This window comes from Juglans microcarpa x Juglans regia, chromosome 1D (assembly GCF_004785595.1).
Source record: "Juglans microcarpa x Juglans regia isolate MS1-56 chromosome 1D, Jm3101_v1.0, whole genome shotgun sequence".
Lineage (NCBI taxonomy): Eukaryota > Viridiplantae > Streptophyta > Magnoliopsida > Fagales > Juglandaceae > Juglans > Juglans microcarpa x Juglans regia.
In genome coordinates, this window is record NC_054594.1 from 44,387,670 (window position 1) to 44,406,652 (window position 18,983).

At 35.5% G+C, this 18,983-nt stretch overlaps 4 protein-coding genes across 8 annotated transcripts; 1 reads left to right on the forward strand and 3 right to left on the reverse strand.

Moving 5' to 3' along the window:
* Positions 1–1,254: 1,254 nt before the first annotated feature.
* Positions 1,255–6,500, forward strand: LOC121258476 (zinc finger BED domain-containing protein DAYSLEEPER-like). The gene is made up of 2 exons (XM_041160003.1): positions 1,255–1,563; positions 4,266–6,500. Exon 2 carries the CDS (start codon positions 4,279–4,281, stop codon positions 6,322–6,324), a length of 2,046 nt encoding a protein of 681 aa, XP_041015937.1. The 5' UTR covers positions 1,255–1,563; positions 4,266–4,278; the 3' UTR covers positions 6,325–6,500.
* A 463-nt stretch (positions 6,501–6,963) lies between these two features.
* LOC121260383 lies at positions 6,964–9,276 on the reverse strand. Its single transcript, XM_041162240.1, has 2 exons — positions 9,181–9,276; positions 6,964–8,204 (listed from the first exon to the last, which is right to left on the reverse strand). The coding sequence occupies exon 2, from the start codon at positions 8,198–8,200 to the stop codon at positions 7,241–7,243; it is 960 nt and encodes a 319-aa protein (XP_041018174.1). The 5' UTR covers positions 8,201–8,204; positions 9,181–9,276; the 3' UTR covers positions 6,964–7,240.
* Positions 9,277–11,051: 1,775 nt separating this feature from the next.
* LOC121261696 (protein yippee-like) lies at positions 11,052–13,677 on the reverse strand. 4 transcript variants are annotated; one of them, XM_041164192.1, is made up of 6 exons: positions 13,564–13,677; positions 13,160–13,309; positions 12,420–12,463; positions 11,529–11,637; positions 11,400–11,455; positions 11,052–11,321 (listed from the first exon to the last, which is right to left on the reverse strand). In XM_041164192.1, exons 2-6 carry the CDS (start codon positions 13,253–13,255, stop codon positions 11,237–11,239), a joined length of 390 nt encoding a protein of 129 aa, XP_041020126.1. In that variant the 5' UTR covers positions 13,256–13,309; positions 13,564–13,677; the 3' UTR covers positions 11,052–11,236. The 4 variants fall into 4 exon arrangements, with proteins under 4 accessions (XP_041020126.1, XP_041020118.1, XP_041020142.1 ...); XM_041164184.1 differs by having other exon boundaries at positions 13,593–13,644; XM_041164208.1 differs by lacking the exon at positions 13,564–13,677 and adding an exon at positions 13,485–13,554.
* A 1,446-nt stretch (positions 13,678–15,123) lies between these two features.
* LOC121258341 (protein FAR1-RELATED SEQUENCE 8-like) lies at positions 15,124–18,798 on the reverse strand. 2 transcript variants are annotated; one of them, XM_041159844.1, is made up of 2 exons: positions 18,634–18,798; positions 15,124–17,281 (listed from the first exon to the last, which is right to left on the reverse strand). In XM_041159844.1, exons 1-2 carry the CDS (start codon positions 18,700–18,702, stop codon positions 15,170–15,172), a joined length of 2,181 nt encoding a protein of 726 aa, XP_041015778.1. In that variant the 5' UTR covers positions 18,703–18,798; the 3' UTR covers positions 15,124–15,169. The 2 variants fall into 2 exon arrangements, with proteins under 2 accessions (XP_041015778.1, XP_041015787.1); XM_041159853.1 differs by having other exon boundaries at positions 15,124–17,330; positions 18,634–18,778.
* Between the last annotated feature and the right edge of the window lie 185 nt (positions 18,799–18,983).

The window sequence follows — 18,983 nt, forward strand, 5'->3', positions numbered from 1 at the left end:
CAACTCCCTTAATTATAAGGGGACGGTTGGACACATAATTCTCAAAATTTTTAAATTTATTATAATTTTATTCCTAAATATTACTCAAATACAAAATATTTTTAATTTTTAAAATTTTCATATAATCATTACCTAATCATTGTCAAAACACAAAAACTAATTCAACTTTTACAAATTTAAAAAAAAATCAATACAAATTTTACAAATTTTAAAACAGCAGTTATATTAAAATTAAAATTATACCCAAACAATTTGTTAACTTTATAATATTTTTATTAATTTTATTTTCTCTCTCATTTCTCAAAACCTAATAAAGCATCTTAACTCAAATAATTTTATTACTATTAACATAATTCTAAGAACTCCAAGTGTGATAAAAACAAACCCATAGTAAATATAAAAATATTTTCATAACATACTTATTTTGATTTTATTTTGAATTTTAATTTTTTATAGTTTATTTTTGTCATATTAAACGTGGATAGACACAATGCAATCACCTTTTTTTTTTTTTTTTTAACAATTGCAATCACCTTAATATATGACATAACATTGCAAATATTGAAATATACGAGATATTACAAATTTTTTGTAGTCAGAAGAAATAATTATAATTTTTTTAATATAAATAAAAGTTATATTTAAATAATATGGACAATAAATAGATAAATTAATATAGAACGTATTATAACAGCCGTTAATTAAAATAGATAAAGTAACTTTTTCTTAGCTAAATAGATAAGATCGAATTTAGATAACAATTGGGAATGCCCTTAAAGCTCGACAACCAACACAAATATTTAAAGAAAAAACACTGAAACTTGTTTTAGAGATTTAGAGAACTTCTTGGTACCGTATAATTTATTTATTTTTAAACTGTTTTAATTTAATTAAGTGCAACTTTTGGTGATAAAATGCGATACAGTATTACAGTTACCCTTGGGACTAAATTCCACGAAACCCGGCACCGCCGTTAAAACGAATCAAGTGGGCTCCACAAAAGAAATCGAACGGTCCAAAATCCCCACCTTGAAGGTGGGTGGGTTCTAAATAATAATAAGATGGGTTCGGTGGTCCATCAAACAATAATAATAATAATAATTTATTATTATTATAAATATATATTCCATAACATAGAGATGGACCCCTAGAACTAGAAGAAGTCCAAAATCCAAAAATCCAGCTTTTTATTTTTATTTTTATACCTCGTCGAGAGTTACTTCATTCACCACCTACCATTGTCCTTCCCATTCACGACAACTCCCACCCAATACAAAGAAAAATAAAGAAATAAAAGAAGGCCTAGCCCCTTTAGGGTCCATTAGGGTTTTTTTTTTTTTTTTTGTTCTCAAAGCTCTGAACCTTCCATCCGTTCAAAAAAAGCTCAAGCCCATCAACTTCGTCTTCTACCTCCCTCTACTCCCTATTATTTGAAAATTTTCATTTTTCTAAATATTTATTTATCTTGAAAATTTTAACAAAACAAGATAAAAAATAACGAAATTTCAAAACCCTAGACTCGGAGTTGCATCGAGGAGTTAATTTACGCGTCCTCGTTTCATTGTAAGAATTCCTTATCTTTTTTCTTTAATTTGTCTTTTCTTTCATTGTTGATTGATTATGTTGAGTTTTTTTTGTTTCCTCTTCGTGTTTCTGTGATTATTGTGGCTATTTTTGGTTCTTCAATTTGGTTTTTGGCCGTGTGGCGGTTTTGATAGTTAGAACTTAGGTTTCTGGGTTTTTCCAACTTATTGTTTCTAATCCATGTTTTGAGCTCTTGGTTCAGTTTCTGTAGCTTGTGTTGGGGAGTTTTAGGCCGATATATCCCTGTGTATGTATGTGTGTATTGCACTTATAGGTTAGACTGATTGCATAGGGTAAGATTATGCCCTTTTAGGGTTTAGAGGTTTTAAGTTTGGGTTGAAGCTCGTGGCCGATCTGAGTTGCGAACGCTTAGAACAAGCGTTTCTATTGGAAGATGTTTGTAAACGTCCTTGAAATTACTCTCTCTGGGGTCTAAAGATAGAAGTTTCTCCATAAGGGTCTTGAGATTCCATGGTTCGAGTAAATTAAAATTTATGTCCAATGGGCTCCTTTTGATGGCCCAAAATGTTCGTCGTGTCCAAAAAACGGGATGAGTACATATTTTGCTAAGCATCAATCTCCTCTACTGTTAAACCAATGAAAAAGGGGGCTTCTTTTATTTTTAAGTGTATTTAATGACCAATCTGCCCCTGAGCTGTAGCTCAGGTGGTTATGGCGTGAGATAGTGTTACAGACAGAAGGCTCTGAATATTTTCGTCCCTTAAAAAAAAAAATAATGAGAAGAAGAATGGAACTATCAAGTATCAACTTGCATGGAAAGTGCTGAAATTGTTATTATCGTGCCCATGTATGCGTTAAAGTTTTATAATTCTATCCTAACTAGTGTCTCCTAACTAGTGTGCTCATTAGACCTTTCTCTCAACAGCCAAACTCATTGTGATGTTTCTCTGCCCTGGCCACATCTGTGTCGGGCTCAAATTGCAAGAATGAATTATCTATCCTTCTTTTAATTGTAAATGACTCATTCACATCAACAATCACCCATTCTACTAATATGGACATGTTGATTATGCTATATTTATGACTATCTCTTCTTTTCTTTTCTTTTTATAAGTATTTATGAGTAATCTTTTCTTGACATGCATTCATGCATGGTTATTCTGTCTACTTGGACTGGTATTTGACATCTTAACATATTGGTCATCTATTCCTGAAGATTTGTGTCGCTTTTTATTTCTTAATCCAGGCATTGTTATACATATTTGCAGTGCTATAGATTGAGAAAAGTTATAAATAAATTGTTGAGAAAACTTACTTTTAAATTTGGATTATTGTCTTAGAAAAAAATATATTGGTGGTTTATTGCTATGGCATTTTTTTCCCTTTTTTTCCTTTTCCTTCTATAGTTTATTTTATTCCCTTTTCTTTATTTTCTCTTGCATCTGGATTATCAGCATGTTATGTTGAAGTGCAACAGACTGGTCTTGAGCATCCCACTTCTCTGGGTTGTCCCCGTAGATATTCTCACATCAACCATCTTTCTCAGACTTCTTGGTGTCAAATGTTATATGTAACTTGTTGTACACGAGTACATATGTCACCTTAACTAATTATTTGAGAAAATATTTGTGTTCTATACCTTTCAAACTTTTTTTATTTTTCATTTTGGATTAATGTGTTGATTCATCTTTCTAGATGCTAAAATTATGTTGGAGCCTTCAGTTTTTTTCCCTTTCTGGAAATTACAATTTGCTCCTCCAAGCTACCTTTGCTTTTGCATTCTGTATCATATACTACCAAAACTGCCAAATTGCACCATAAATGACCAGATTTTGGAAATTTGTCTCATCGATCAAGATTTGATTGCTAAGATCAATAAAAATGGGACACGTAGCACAATAATAACAGTCGTGCGAGGGTGCAAATTGCCAAAATCTGGTAGTTTATGGTGCAAATTGACAAGTTTAGTGTCCCTCAAATCATTGGAGGGAGTTGTAATTTTTTTTTCTTGCTAGGCAATTTGGAGGGCACAATAGAGCCCTAGTAGGGGGATTGAACCCCAGCATTGTACCCCCATCGCTCCCAAAGACCGAGAGTAGTGCCATTTGGCCCATAGGCAATTGGCTAAAGCTACTTGTAATTGAAACATCACTCATGTTCCCTAAGTGGGAACTGTGGGCCACATGGAACTCAGGTCATAGCTTCTTCGTTTTAAGTGTGACAAATTTGATTTGTGGTTATCATTGTTTAAGAGGATGTAATAATTGGAATCAATAGCAAATTAGTGGGATTGGTTTGAATATTGAATCCGGTTGATGTACGTGGGATCATCTTTCAAAGCCTTACCACTTGTTATCTACTGCAGGATTGCAGCTAATCCTTTGATCCCTTTTCTTTACAAAGAAATTAATTTCTTCCAATTATATGCTTTCTCACGTTCAAGGGTATAACTCATTTTGATATGTTCATGCGGGAGGCTAGAGGATGAATCCTTTGATTGTGTATACCGTATATCTTCAGTACACAGAATGCACATTGTCCTTTTGTTTTAAAATGTTGCGCAATCGGTTGGGTACTTTGTAAAATATGGCCGTTGAATGCCAAATTATGATAATTATCCTCTTTTTACCTATGATAGAAGTGCATATTTTACACCAAATATATTATTCTTGAATATCCACTATTCATGCCCTTTCTAATGCTGCGCTCTTACTTTTTAGGACACCACCTTCCATGGAGATAGATTACCCAATTACGCCTACTGAGAACTATGAGCCACTGTGTTTAGAAGCTCCACCTAATAAGCGTAGGAGAAAGAAGTCTATTGTCTGGGAACACTTCACAATAGAAACTGTTGGACCTGGATGCACAAGGGCATGCTGTAAGCTGTGCAAAAAGTCTTTTGCATACATTACTGGTTCAAAGCTAGCAGGCACTAGCCACCTTAAACGACATATTGCCTTGGGAATCTGTCCAGTATTCCGCCAGAAAAATCAGCAATCTCCGTATACTCCAGGCTCCAGAACTGGGGGTACTGGAAGTGGTACTGATCCACCAAAAAAACGTCACCGAGCAACTCATGGATTGGCAAGCATTTCTTTTGATCAAGACCGTTGCAGCAATGAGATTGCTAAGATGATCATTCTGCATGACTATCCACTTCACATTGTGGAACATGCCGGTTTCAATGACTTTATACGGACTCTTCAGCCTCAGTTTAATAATCTGAGCTTCAACACTGTTCAGGAGGATTGTGTGGCTGTGTACCTAAAGGAGAAACAAAGCCTACGGAATCTTATAAGTGGAATTCCTGGATATGTCAGCCTTACATTGGATTTATGGACTTCAAATCAAACTTTAGGCTATGTTTTCCTAACAGGGTATTTCATTGATGGTGATTGGAATCTACAGCGTCGGATCCTTAATGTCGTTATGGTACCTTCTCCTGAATCAGACTATGCTTTCAATCAAGCGGTTGTGGCCTGCCTATCTGATTGGCATTTGAAGGGTCGGCTGTTTGCCCTTGCAGTGGATCAATCCTTCTCAAATGAAACTTCAATGGGAAATTTAAGAGGCCTTCTTTCTGTTAGGAATCCACTCATGCTCAATGGTCAGTTACTGATAGGAAATTGCTATGCTCGTGTCCTTAGTCGTCTAGCACAGGATGCTCTGGGGGCAATGAGGGAGACAATCCAAAAACTTCGGGAGAGTGTTAAGTACGTGAATACTTCAGAATCACATAAAGAGAAGTTTATTGAGCTGAAGCAACAACTTCAAGTCCCTAGCTCAAAGGACCTTTCAATTGACGACCAAACTAAATGGAACACAACTTACCATATGCTAGTAGCTGCCTGTGAATTAAAGGAAGTCTTCAATTGCTTGGATACCGCTGATCCTGATTACAAGATATCTCCATCAATGGATGAGTGGAAACAGATAGAAACTCTCTGCACATACTTGAAGCATTTGTTTGATGCAGCTAACATCTTAACTAGCCCAAGCTACCCGGCTACCAATACATTTTTCCTTGAAGTTTCTAAACTTCAAATAGAGCTGACACATGCAGCCACGAGCCAGGATCCCTTTGTTAGCAACTTAATCAAACCTTTGCAAGAGAAATTTGATAAATATTGGAAAGATTGCTACCTGGTTTTAGCGATAGCTGTAGTTTTGGATCCAAGGTTCAAAATGAAGCTGGTGGAGTTCACCTTGTCCAAGATCTACGGTGAGAATGCTGACTCATGGATAAGGGCTGTTAAGGACAGTGTTCATGAACTCTTTCTAGAGCACATTGCGCAAGCACATCCTCTACCGGCAATTGAAGAAGGTAATGAGGGTATCACCAAAACAGAGACACAGCAAGAAGGATCTCAAGAAGGAAGCCATGTTTCTACTGTGGACGGGCTTTCAGATTTTGAAACCTATATCAATGAGATCACTAGTAGCCAGCACATGAAGTCAGAACTAGATCAGTACCTGGAAGAGTCTCTTTTGCCTCGTGCACGAGAATTTGACATTTTAGATTGGTGGAAATTAAACAAACTGAAGTACCCAACCTTATCAAAAATGGCTTCTGATGTTTTGTCGATACCGGTATGTACTGTTTCCCCCGACTGTGTTTTTGACACTGAAGTAAGAAAGATGGATAACTACAGGAGTTCATTGCATCCTGTGACACTAGAGGCCCTTGTTTGTACCAAGGATTGGTTTCAGTCTGGATCATCATCATCACAGTCATCAATTCAGGTTTCTAATGCGATTGTGAAAATGGAATTTTAGGTTTGGGTCCCGTGGCCTTGCTTTTTTATGGTATTTAGGTCTTTAACAATCGTATCTCCCTGTCCCTCTATGCATGAGATTTTTACATTTCAGGATTTTATAGTGTCACTCTAGGCCTCGCTTGTATAATTCTTGGAATTAACTGAATTACGTGCAAGATGTCTCTTTCGTTTCAACGTTATATGATTCTTTTGACGCTTTGTCCATGTTTGGTTAGATTTGTATATATGGGTATGCATGTATTCAAACAGCCTCTCAATAATTTCGTTAGATTTTTTCCTCTTTGCTAATGGCGCAGAGAGGCCAATAGAATTAGGCGCAGCCTCTCCACCGCTGCAGAGTCCCTTGCCACTTTCTTTCTTCTGAACATAACGGCGAGGAAGATGTATGAGCAAGCCACTCTTTCATGAAGAGGGATCGGTGGTGGTAGGTGGGTGATATTGTTGGCAGGAGCGGAATCAATGCTCAGCCTGTTTTATGTCAAAGAAGCACGATACATGCACAGCATTTCTGTATGCCAAATATGCAATGTTCGAGACAACCCGAATCCTTTATAAGATGAATAGTACTAGAATGCCCGGAACGGGACAGGTAGAACGGAAATTATGGAATCAACGTTTTAGCAAAAACCTGGCAATCTGCAAACTGTACAGATAATACTTTTACATCTATATCTTGACACACGTTGACATCTTCTCGTCATTTTCCTGTCACATAAATCGTAATTAGGACTTACAAAACCCGGCATGAAAAAGAAGTAATATTGACAAAAGAGAAAAGCAGGCAGACACAAAATGATGGTGTACTACAGAGCCCCCTGCAACTGTGAATCGCAATCGGTCGATATATATCATACTGACCATTATAGCCAAAAGCCATAGAGCCTATTATCCGTAGTCGGTGATCTCATTTGCCTTCAACTAGAACCTGGGTCGAGTACGGGAAGCCTACAATGCAAACTGATTGATTTATCAGTCTGACGGGAACCAGCAATGAAGAACTGAAATATCACCGTCAAGCAAGCACCCTGTGGAGCAATCCCATAGAAAGCACAGTCTGGCTTGGCCAAGTGACAATGGAGACTCTTAGCAAAATGCTTCACATTCACTTGCACAGATTGGGCATCTCCCCTTGAAATTGCTCTAACTGACCGAGTCTGAGCACTCAGATTTCTATCTTCAGCTGGTTCATCCGATTGCTCTCCTATGACCAACAGTTTCCGAAACTCAGCACCAAGCGTGATTAATGTTGTGGAAATCTGCACGTAGAGATCCCCATATTTGCTAATAGAGACGTCTAGCAAATCACCAACATGCTTCAACCGATCCACAAAGTTCTGCAACTGATTCAAATCTTGAACTTGAACCAGCGTCTGAGGCAAATCTTGAGCCATATCAAGGGCAGTTTGAAGTTCAAGAACTTGATCTCTAGATAAGGGTTTTGATATAGGTACATCTTGAATGACGGCAGATTTATAACCCTTGGTTTCAAAGGTCAGGAAAGGCATTGGTTGAGTACAATTCGGAGGTAGCTTTTTCACCAGTTTAATCTGGAGACGGTTCTTAGTGGGCCCACTTCCAAATTCAGTACAAATACTGACACTACTACGAATGGCACGGTGGAGAAGTGAAATGTCTACAGTAAAGGCAATGCGATTCTCATTCTGGCTGGAGATGCGGTAGTCATCAAAGAGAGCTTCTTTGCGGAACTGGGCAATGGATTGAACTTCGTCACCGTTGAGGAGGTTGTGAAGGAACATTGTGTGGTCTCTGGTGAGGTAGAGATGGCATATCTTCCCCATCTTGTCTAGGGCTGGTAGGAACCTCTTCTCTAAGAGATTCACACCATTTTCTGTGAGGTACGCCTTGAACTTCATACCTCTATAAAAATAATAATAATAATAATAATGACAAAAAGAACTTCTACTTCAAAGAACTATCATCAAAAGCAGAAAGATATAAGTTTGCATGCAATAACCAAATTCTCCGTATAATTCAACCACCTAGACATGTAATTATATTCTCTGCTACGTGCATAAGATAAAATTTTAATCCACAGATAATACAATCACAGCATATGAGTGAAAAGAATTTCATCTTTGAAAGTCTAACACAATAAATGGCGTTTCAACCATGGAGCATGGCTCATAAAAATGCAAGCGCCTTGCTTGGAAAGACAATAAGTAAATAAACAAAGTAAAAAAAGCAACATGGTCCAAAAACACCCATCTATTAGCATTCATGATCCTTAGCCATGATTCCTATTCCTCGAGAGTACTAAAAACACTAATTTCTATTGAAAACTCCAGCATAATATATGACAAGACTAATTTACAACTACTAATCTTGTATTGATATCTGTTTCGTAAATCGCCCCAACTAGACCAACCAAACAAAACCGGATGGTTCGAGTGCTTGTTTTTTCAATTACCAAATTGTTAAAGAAATGCATATTCCTCGAATAAGCAAAATATAGAATTCTATTAACATAGTTGAAGACCAGATTAGACTTTCCTTGGGACCCAAAAAATAGTTAGATCTGAAAACTCCTTCTATTCACAATTTGGTCCCATTTTTCTTGTCCTTATAACGACAATTTTGTCAGCAACCCAACGTAGTATATTATTTGAACTCTGTTTGGCTGCCAAGAAAGTATAAAGAAAACTTGAAAAGAAAGCAGGACAAATAGAACACTTTAAGAAAAGCGAAACTGTCGAGTGAAGAGTTCAAAAGAAAGGAAGATAAAATTTGCGAAAAAAACACAATAATCGGTTTTGGAGATCTTCAGTTTTCCCTATATTTTCTCGGGAATCAAACAGGACTGGGAGAAAAGGAGAACGAGAGTCAGTAAGCTCACCTTGGGCGGGTTTGGGAGCGTACAGGAAGCTGAAATTTTGAGGGTTTGGGAGAAATATATCGCGCCAACTAAACTCGGTTTTTTTATTTTGAAATGTCAACTCGGCTTTATTGAAGCAGAACATGAAGTGGAAGAAGTGCCGCGGAATCGGCATTTTGAGATCGTCCGGACTTTTGACTCGTACATGTTACATGCAACAGTAATGTGGGATCACTCATTTTGAAATTTATTTATTTATTATTAAAAAAATTAATTTTTTTTTTATATGAATCTTATATTTATTCATTTTTTTTTTAAATTGAGTGTGCACCGTGTGGTATTTATATACTCTACGATTGTAAATATTATTTCTATATCTTCTATATTAACTTGTGAATAGTATTTTACTTTTATTTCACTATTAAAAGCTTGCTCGTCAACTTCTTATTTTTCATTTTAAATACGAGGGTCTAGTTTAGGTAGTTTATGAAAATATCTCACTATTATTTATTATTTTATACTTAATTTTTATTAATATTCACTATTATTCAATATTCTATCATTACTTTTTTACTAATATTCACAAAATACATTAAAATATATCATTATCCAAACGCAACATAAGAGTAATAAAAACTATCGTATTTGTATTTATAAAGAGAAATTATATTTGCAATCTTAGAATATATAAGTCACGTATATTCCATTAAAAAAAAAAGATAAATATGAGATTTACATAAAAAAAAAATCATTTTTTCAATTATGGATCTCAATTTTTCTCAAAATGAATGCATGGAAGTTGCATACCCTAAAATCATATTTAGCATTACTCATTTATAAAATGAGATAGTAGCAAGACCAACCCATCATTGGTTAGGTTGAGTAGACTCGAATTGAAGCACTAACATTTATAGATAGTATCTATTTCACAAACTGAAGTCTTTTTATGCGGTTGATTATATCTACTTTATAATAAAAGTAAATTTATAATTTGATGTACCATATTTAGACACGTTAGTTTGTGAATATACTTTTATAAAATTATTTTGTAGCTGAATCATTTACCGTTATTTAGTTGTCTGGCATAATCAAATAACATAATTTAAAAAATTAGATATATCATATAAAACCTATAATATTAAATGCTGGCAATGTGGACCTATTTAATATTGTTTTTAGTTTTTTTCGTACTAGACTATCCAATTTAATAAAAAAAAATTAAAGATCAAATATGTATATCACGGCAATCATAAAATAACCACTTAGATTACCTTTTATATTAGCGATATCACACGAATATTATATTGAAAGTATTGAGTATAATATTTCCAATTATTTAGGCCTGAATTGATCTTGAAAGGCCACACATTAAAAAGAGGTATTTTCTTATTTTTTAATTATCATTCTCGCACGTGGCTTGTTATGTTTTGGGTTTTTTTTTTTTTTTTTTCAATTTTCGTTTTGCACAAGACTGGTTTCCATAATCCCATTTAACGAAAGTTTTGGATAGTGAATTGAAATAAGATGAAAATTGAATATAATATTATTTTTTATATTATTATTATTTTAAAATTTTAAAAAATTAAATTATTTATTATATAAGATGAGTTGAATGACTTTTGTATCCAAATCGGGCGTTATTATTCTTTAACCACCATCTTTTCATCAAAGTTCTCATCCATGTTTTGGCCCATCATGCATGTTAAATTGGCAAAGTCAAATCAGTGAGACTCCGGGATCAGGCATTGCTATGAACTAAGCCTGGGTTTCCTTGGCCTACAAGTCACAAGGAGTTCCAAACATGTGTTTGTTTTGATCCAACAATTTTCTTGTGGATCGACACAATACATTTGTGAACAGTAGATTGAATGAAGCACCAGCAATCAATACGCTAAAGAAAAATCAAATACAAGCTAGAATTATAACTTTAGTAAGAGAAACGGCAGTGTTTTAATACTATCTGCAAAATTGTTCTAGGATGGTGGAAGTACCAATCATGAACTCAAGCAAGAACAGAGGGTGCTGAGAATGTACAATTAAAACATTCAATCACTTTCCATGTTTAATTAATGGCTAGTCAGACATCATCAGCATCACTTCCACCAACAAGGGCTTCCTGATCTGACAAGTAGTTGCTTCCATCAGGACCCAACACCTTAAACCTGCTCAATAATAATAATAATAATATCAACGTCACTCAAAACGTTATCTTGCAACCACCACAAACACTAATAGGCTACCTCTCAAGGATAAACTTTCCTTCCTTGTATTTCTGGCTTTTCTCATGTGCAGCCTCCTGAACGTGTGTTTCAAAATTAAAGAGCAACCTTTGAAAAACTGAATCGAAGAATTTTAAAAGCAGATCTTACATATTTCCATCCCACAATCGAGCCACATCCAACACAAAAAATGTCAACCACAGTGTGCATTCCAGTAATCATCAAGCGCTCTTCTTTCTCTCCAACTGTGACATTCACACTGTCATGCATTGGGACAGCAAAATGTTACTTGAAGCATTCATATGAATAGTTGCAAAATGAGATTATCTATGTATGAGCATTCCTAGGATACAATGGTTGATGAGATTAGCCATCTACAAGTTAACATGCCAACCAGTGGGAAGCTTGTGATATCCTAGATTGAGTATAGGAAAGTGGTGAATGGGATCTCACATTCAAGAGGAGGGTGAAGTTCCTGCATTATATAATGATTTTCATGAGCTAAAATTACAACAATAGTTAGTCTTATAGAGTATAAACCCAGATGTAGCTTGGATTTTTCTTGCGTAGTTACAAAATCTGGCTAGCTCAATTGCAAAGGTTCTCTATTCTTTCCACAGGCAGGCTTTTCAACTCATGGGTAGGAATGAAGTCCAATTTTTGGCTATTTCATGGCATGCTGGTTTCGCAGCGTTACATTTCCCATATCACTAAGAGGAATGCTTATTGAGAAACAGCATCTTGGAATATGGAATGACTAAGTAAATAATATGGGGGTAATGATTTATCCTCTGCCAATAACAAATTCCCATTCAAGCAGGCTCTTGCACCAAGTTCCAACATTGAGAATGGTTAAACGAAACGAGCTCATGACTCGCATGAATCATGCAACCATGCATAATTTTGGTTGATATCATGCCACTGTAGAGACACACTTATATCCAATAATGGTAGAATTGTACGCATCAAAATAATTGCTACTGCCTGCACTTATGTGCTCAATACTAATAGTAACAGATGCCAAAATCAATGGACTCTTACACATTATCAAAGAGATAAGCCTTCCCATGCTTGCAGTGAAAAGTCTGGGATACAGGAAAACAAAGGGTTAGAGCATCTGCATGCTGCTCATCATTTCAGATCCAGTAGGAAACATAACAAGGAAGAGGAGACTAAACACACCAAGACAAAGAAAAGACGACACAAAGCGCAGTATCACCTAAAGGTCATTTCACATCTTCATATGTTGATTAAACTGATTGCTTAAAACATGAAAAACGAGTTCTAAATTGGGGCAAAAACGCCCGGCTCTCTGATGCCCTGAGTAATCAGAAGACAATAATATAGCCTTTAATAAAAATAAAAAAAGACTTGTATGCTGATAGTTATGTTCTTATACAGATAGACAGAGTAGTTAAAGCGAAACAAAATATAACAGCATAATAAAGGCTTTAGCTTTACGGTCAGAAGCTATCCAATGAAGAGCTAAAAAATTCGTGATTAATTTGAAGTTCAATATGGCGATGCCAAAGGCAAAGCAAACAAAATACGGAGTTTTTAAACCAAACATCTTTAAAATTGAAGGGACCTGTCTCCATTTTCCAGGTCTGGAAGTAAAATGGATCAGAAGGTTAAACTCTAAACATAAGAAATATGCCATGCAACGCACACAAAAAAATGACCGGGGGTATCTTCCAATTCTTCAGGTATAAAACAGCGATAGCAAACAAATAAGACAGAAACTTCAAGATCAACACAAAAATGGGGAATCGAAACAAAACCTTAGAAATAATGTCATCAGAAAGAGCGAGGTGTGTCCGGCAGTGCTTGCAGCTATAGATGCTTCCTTCAAGAGAGATCACAAACAGCCTTCCCATTTCTCCCCCCAACTTCTAACCACTCCAACGCAGAATCACACTTTTTTTCCCTCTCTATCCCTTCAAAACCACCAAAAACGGATCAACAAGTTAAGAAAACAAAGACGGGAGTTAACGATACAAAACTGACAATTTTTTTTTTTTTTAAAAAAAGAAAAATCAAATCGAACCTAGAGAATGAAAATGATCCAAAACAAAAATCAGATAGATTAGCTATCACAATGCAGACTTAATGACTTATATTGGACGCAGAAAATGTGCTAGGACGATCAAAAGGCAGAAGATTGGGTTTTATTTATGAACCTTGCCAGCAATCAGAGATAGAGAGAGAACGCACTCGAATCGTATGATTCGGACGAGGTTGTGTGCCCCTCAGTGTCCATGATAAAGAGAGTGGCCATTAGCTGGTATCAACTTCAATTCCATTTTTTTTTTTTTTTTTTTTTTTTTTTTCAACTAAACGTAAATTATCGAATTAACTTGGATTATATAAAATTAAATTATCTTATCTTATCTTATTTTATATAATTATTATAATTTTTTTAAATTTTTCTTCAAAATATAATAAATAATTTAATATTTTTAAATCTCAAAATAAAAATAATATTATAAAAATATTTTATTCAATTTTTAACAAAATATCTTATCTCATACCATCTGAAACGAGATGATTAGGGTTAAAACAGTAATTACGAAAGTCCAATTTAGGTGTTTTTCTCCGTCTAAAAAATGGCAGTATAGCTTTCGAAACGAATGTATTTTAAAAAAATAATGTTATGATCATTGTAATTGTTTTGAAAAATTATATTTAATTTAAAACAGAATTAGAAATTAATTGTGTTATTATTATTATTGAAAACAAACACCTTAGGTGGGTACCATCTTTAATAACGACACAAGGGAAATGTGACTTAACAGTTTAACTACATAAAAAATCCATCTAAATTAGATAGTACCGATAAGTTAATAAATTGGAAAATATTATTCATCATATCATCTTCCTCCAATTTGCTATTAAATCTCAACAAAAATTATACTTACTTAAATTATATTATTTACAAAATTTTTTTGGAGACTTTTTAATTTGAATAATTCTATTTGCAAATCAGAATCAATGACACATCATCTAAAACTGCAAAAATTCTATGTGCAGCCACTTTTGTGCACTGCATTGATGTGATTGGCTGCATCACTTTTTTAATATAAAATAACTAATTTGGTTAATCACATTAGTAGAGTGAGCAATGAATATATAAAATTGGTTGTATGTAGCAGAACTCAATTAACTATTGACTTTATATGATTTGATTTGCAATAGAAATTTAAAAATTAAATCTCTTATAAATCAAAACTTACTATATAAGCGATATGGAATGTATATTATTAACACCAACTTATAAATATAATAACTCAATTCATTCATGTTAGAATTGGATTCTCGACATGGAACAGAACACACATCTTTTGTGGTTTATAATAAAGCATTGTTCATTTGTCAACTGATCCAGTTTTTAACAAGAACTACACTCAAGTAAGATCTATTATTTGTAAATTTGTTATAATGTTTTAGAATTATACGGTAAAATACCATGAGGGGGTGTCACGAAGAGAACACGTATTACACATTTCTTGCACGAATATCATAATTTGATCAGCAAGATGGAGATTAGCAAATCTCTATTTTCTTCCTTCTTTCTGGTTGGCTGTTCCTTCCTCCTTATTCCTTCATTTTTCTCTTTTGAAAAGACCAAGCTGATTGATATTTTTCAGAATATTTCGATCCAGTTATAATATTGGAGATACAAAAGACACCAAGCAATGCAGCCAGCATGAACACAAGGACTATATGCCACATGAAAGAAAACGGCTGAGACAGAGAATTATGCACATTAATATTGAGGTAATTATTGTAATTTACACATGCTTATCTGCTACAAGCCGAACCTTATTCAAGGACTCTTTAAATGCTTGCCAAGCAACCATATAATGATCTTGGGATATCATGCCCTCCTCAACAACCTGCATGGCTCGTCTGTACAAATGATCAAACCACTGTACTGGGTTTGTGATATCAACATTATTGGAGCTAAGATCTGGTACATAGAGACGCTTAAAATCCTTCCTCCATCTAGACAAAATATACTGAAACGGGATTTCCTCTATGCCATTATAGTTAAGGACGCATAACGCATGTCGGCAAAGATAGCCTTTGAAGTTAAAGCAACTGCAAATGCAACGGACTTCTGCTGCTGCTTTATCATATATAACTTCTAAATTCTTGACGCCTTGCAGAATCTCCTCCCCCTCACGTTCTTTAACCATGTATGTTACAATTGGCCCATTTGCATGAACTTGTGTTAGTCCAAAACAAGAAGACATCATTGCTACCTCATCTTGGAACTTCTGGAATATTCCTTTTGTACACATCTTAGAAAGCTGCAACTCATAATAGGAGCTTGTTTTCAAAATAGGGCTTGAATCTCTTGACTCAAGATCATCAAGAGCTTCTTTCTGATGCTTCTTTTGTAGAACTAATTCGTACATGTAAAAAAACTCTTTCAAAGAAGTTTGTTGATACACATAACCCTCAAAAAAAGGGCTCATGGACTCACCCTTTTCAAAGTTGGACATTCCAGCAAAGAATGTGTCTTTCGAATATACTGGTGCCCATCGCTCTCGATCTTCATACAAAAGTTGAAGCCACTCATGTTCTCTCATTCCGAAGTGCTGGATCATGTCTTCCCAAGCCATTTCAAATTCATCCACTTTTAAAGAATCATACACTATCCTCCTAAATTCGTTTTGAAATGCATCGTATTCCAGCAACTCTCCCAAATTGTCAAGAATGCTCTGCATGACATGTGACAAACAAAATCGATGGTGAGCCCTGGGGAACACCTCCGCAATTGCACTTTGCATGGTCCTGCACTGGTTTGTTAAGATGGTTTGTGGAGGTCGACCAGACATGCACGTCAGCCATGCCCTAAAAAACCAAATATATGTTTCTAATGTCTCATCTGCAAGCAAACCACAACCCAACAGAACAGACTGCCCATGGTGATTCACACCAACGAATGTAAAGAGTGGAATATCATAATTGTTTGACAAGCATGTTGTGTCAAATGCAACCACATCACCAAAATAACCGTATGCAGCCCTAGCCCTAGAATTAATCCAAAATACATTCCTCAAATTCCCTTCATCATTGATATCCATCACATAGAAAAAATTTGGATCGGTTAACTGAACCCGACAGAAGTAATCATAAATGACTTGTGCATCTCCTGTTTTAAGCTTCAAGCACTTGGAACGATCAACATGGTTGTTAGGTTCTCCTTCGTTGGAATTAGAGCTTCCATGACCAATTGCATCTACCACAGGTGTTCGATACAACTTGATTGTCCGTACTTCAACATCAACAGGTGGCTCCAACTTCCTTTTATCACCAGTCACCATCTTCTTGTGTGACTTGGAGTTTTGTGCTCTTTCGGGATCAAATGAATGATTGTGCTCAAGCTTGACTTCATCAACTCTCCACCTGTTAGATTCCACTAACCTCAACCTTATCATTGCTAGACAACCTGTTCTAGTTTCTTTCCTGCGACTATTTGCTTCTTTTATTGTTTTGAAACCCTCACAGTTGCAACAGAGCACTGCACCGCGCTTTTCTTTGCTGTTGCGTTTTGTCCAAGAAGATTTCACCCTGATAGCAAACCCAAGTTCTTTGGCATAGCAATTGTAAAAATTGTAAGCATCATCATATGATTCAAATTCCATCCCCGCAACTGGTGGGGGATACTCCTTTCTCTCAGATATGCCATTTTGACCATCAACTATGGCTGTATCATCCCTGTCAGTTTCAAGGTCGTTGCCTTCAATCTCAAACAATTGCTCGCACTCATTCTCGAAACCATTACCTTCATGATCATTGTCTTCAGTCTCAAACAACTGCTCAGTTTCATGGTCATTTTCAAGGTCAACATCATTCTCGAGCAGTTGCTTGCTGTTTTGAGAACCATCTTCTATCTGGTATAAGAAACAAGCCATCACTCAATGCTGCTTCAAAAGATAACATCTATAAAACAGAGAAAACAACATCAATCTTGTTCTGTATATTGTTAATCTTTCAGATTGACCTTGTTCAAATTTCTATCATAATTCAATTCTCTTGAACCTTTTGTATTCATATCCAACGTGTAGAATAGTGGCAATATATTTCCAATTCATATAACTAATTTAGATGAAGTACAGAGATATTAAAAAATATTATGTACATACAATTAAAACTCCAGGAATGATGCGGCTAAGATGGGTTCATTACAGGCCAACAAGTCAAACATGACACTCACCATCATTGGTATATCATCCAATATCTGTGATAGAAACGGCAACATTTTCATCTCTTCCGTCTCGTAATGCTATTTATTGTGCAACCTGAAACTCGTTATTCACTATTTTTCTATATTTTCCAACTCTGACAATTCAGTTCCAGCCAACCTCAACTCTAACTCGCCGAGGCTCTGATACTTAAAAAAATAGTGAGTTTGAGCTAATTCCTATCAGTTAAGAAATTACAAGGTTCTTTAATGGAAAAAGTTGGTTCAAGGATTCTACTCAGGCCTATCATCACTGGGAATGCGGCTAACTACCATATAAAAAACTTCCACATTGTAATAATATCCTAGGAAACGAGACGTGTTTCCGTACTACTTTTATTTGCAGATGACATCTTACTAAACAGTGATAATACCACTGCACTTAATCACAAACATATCTCATCTCAGCAATTAGTCTAATATGAATATATTTCAACATAGAAATCTTGTAGCACTACGTTGACTGCATTCTCTTTCACATACCGATATTACAGAAGAATACACTCAATTGTAAACTAGCACTACATTGACTGTATGTTTGCATAAAACATTGTTTAGAACTACAAGATTTCAGAGATTACTTGGTAATTCTAAAAGTAAACATCATTATATACCCAAGATCATTCACAACTATCTTTGCAGCACACGACCAAACCATCTCAGTCATAATTAGCATCCCCAACAAAACAAAACAAAAAACTCCATATATGGCGCGCGCGCACACATATGTATGTATGTAGAATTTCACTCGAGTGAGCTAATTAAACTAACTCCTGGGCTATATTTGAGAAGTAAATTCAAAACCTAAATTTAGCAGTAAAGAGAACTCGGTGTAATAGTCTCAAGTTGCCTCAAAAGTGTGTAAAAGTGGGGGGCCATGTGAAGAGAAAATGAAACCAAGGTCCAGACTGACTTTGGGCGGGGAGATACTAATCACACAAGAGAGAGCACTGAATCAACAAAGAACACGGCGGAATTGGAAGGGATGAGTGGAGTGCTTACGGTGGTTCCGATGTTGGGTTGCGGTGATAAGGCGTCGATGGCCGGAGAAAACGAGCTATCGTCGGTCATGGTTGACGGAGAGGGTCACACGCGTTGTGTCAAAGTATGAGAGGTTAGTTTTGCCCTAAGGCTTCTCTCAGGCCTCGGGTTTTTTTTTTTTTTTTATTATTATTTTGTTTTGTTTTTTTTTTTTTTTTTTTTAAGATGGGATTTGTTTGAAGTCCTTGCGGTTTGGCGAAACTATGTTTTGAGTTGAGTTTTGGGTAGTTTTAACAATTAGTTGGAAATGCAGGGGTTAAAGGAAATATATTAATCCATATAAATCCTGAATTAGCTCTTGATTTAGATCT

Bases quoted from the DNA above. Each gene is read 5' to 3' on its own strand.
- LOC121258476 (XM_041160003.1), top strand. From the start codon at position 4,279: ATGGAGATAGATTACCCAATTACGCCTACTGAGAACTATGAGCCACTG.
- LOC121258341 (XM_041159844.1), bottom strand. From the start codon at position 18,702: ATGACCGACGATAGCTCGTTTTCTCCGGCCATCGACGCCTTATCACCG. The intron at 17,282-18,633 runs GTAAGCACTCCA...TTCTTATACCAG, and splicing joins AACCCAACATCGGAACCACC to ATAGAAGATGGTTCTCAAAA.
- LOC121261696 (XM_041164192.1), bottom strand. From the start codon at position 13,255: ATGGGAAGGCTGTTTGTGATCTCTCTTGAAGGAAGCATCTATAGCTGC. The intron at 12,464-13,159 runs GTTTTGTTTCGA...CCTGTATCCCAG, and splicing joins CTGATGACATTATTTCTAAG to ACTTTTCACTGCAAGCATGG. The intron at 11,456-11,528 runs GTAAGATCTGCT...ACACACGTTCAG, and splicing joins CGATTGTGGGATGGAAATAT to GAGGCTGCACATGAGAAAAG.
- LOC121260383 (XM_041162240.1), bottom strand. From the start codon at position 8,200: ATGAAGTTCAAGGCGTACCTCACAGAAAATGGTGTGAATCTCTTAGAG.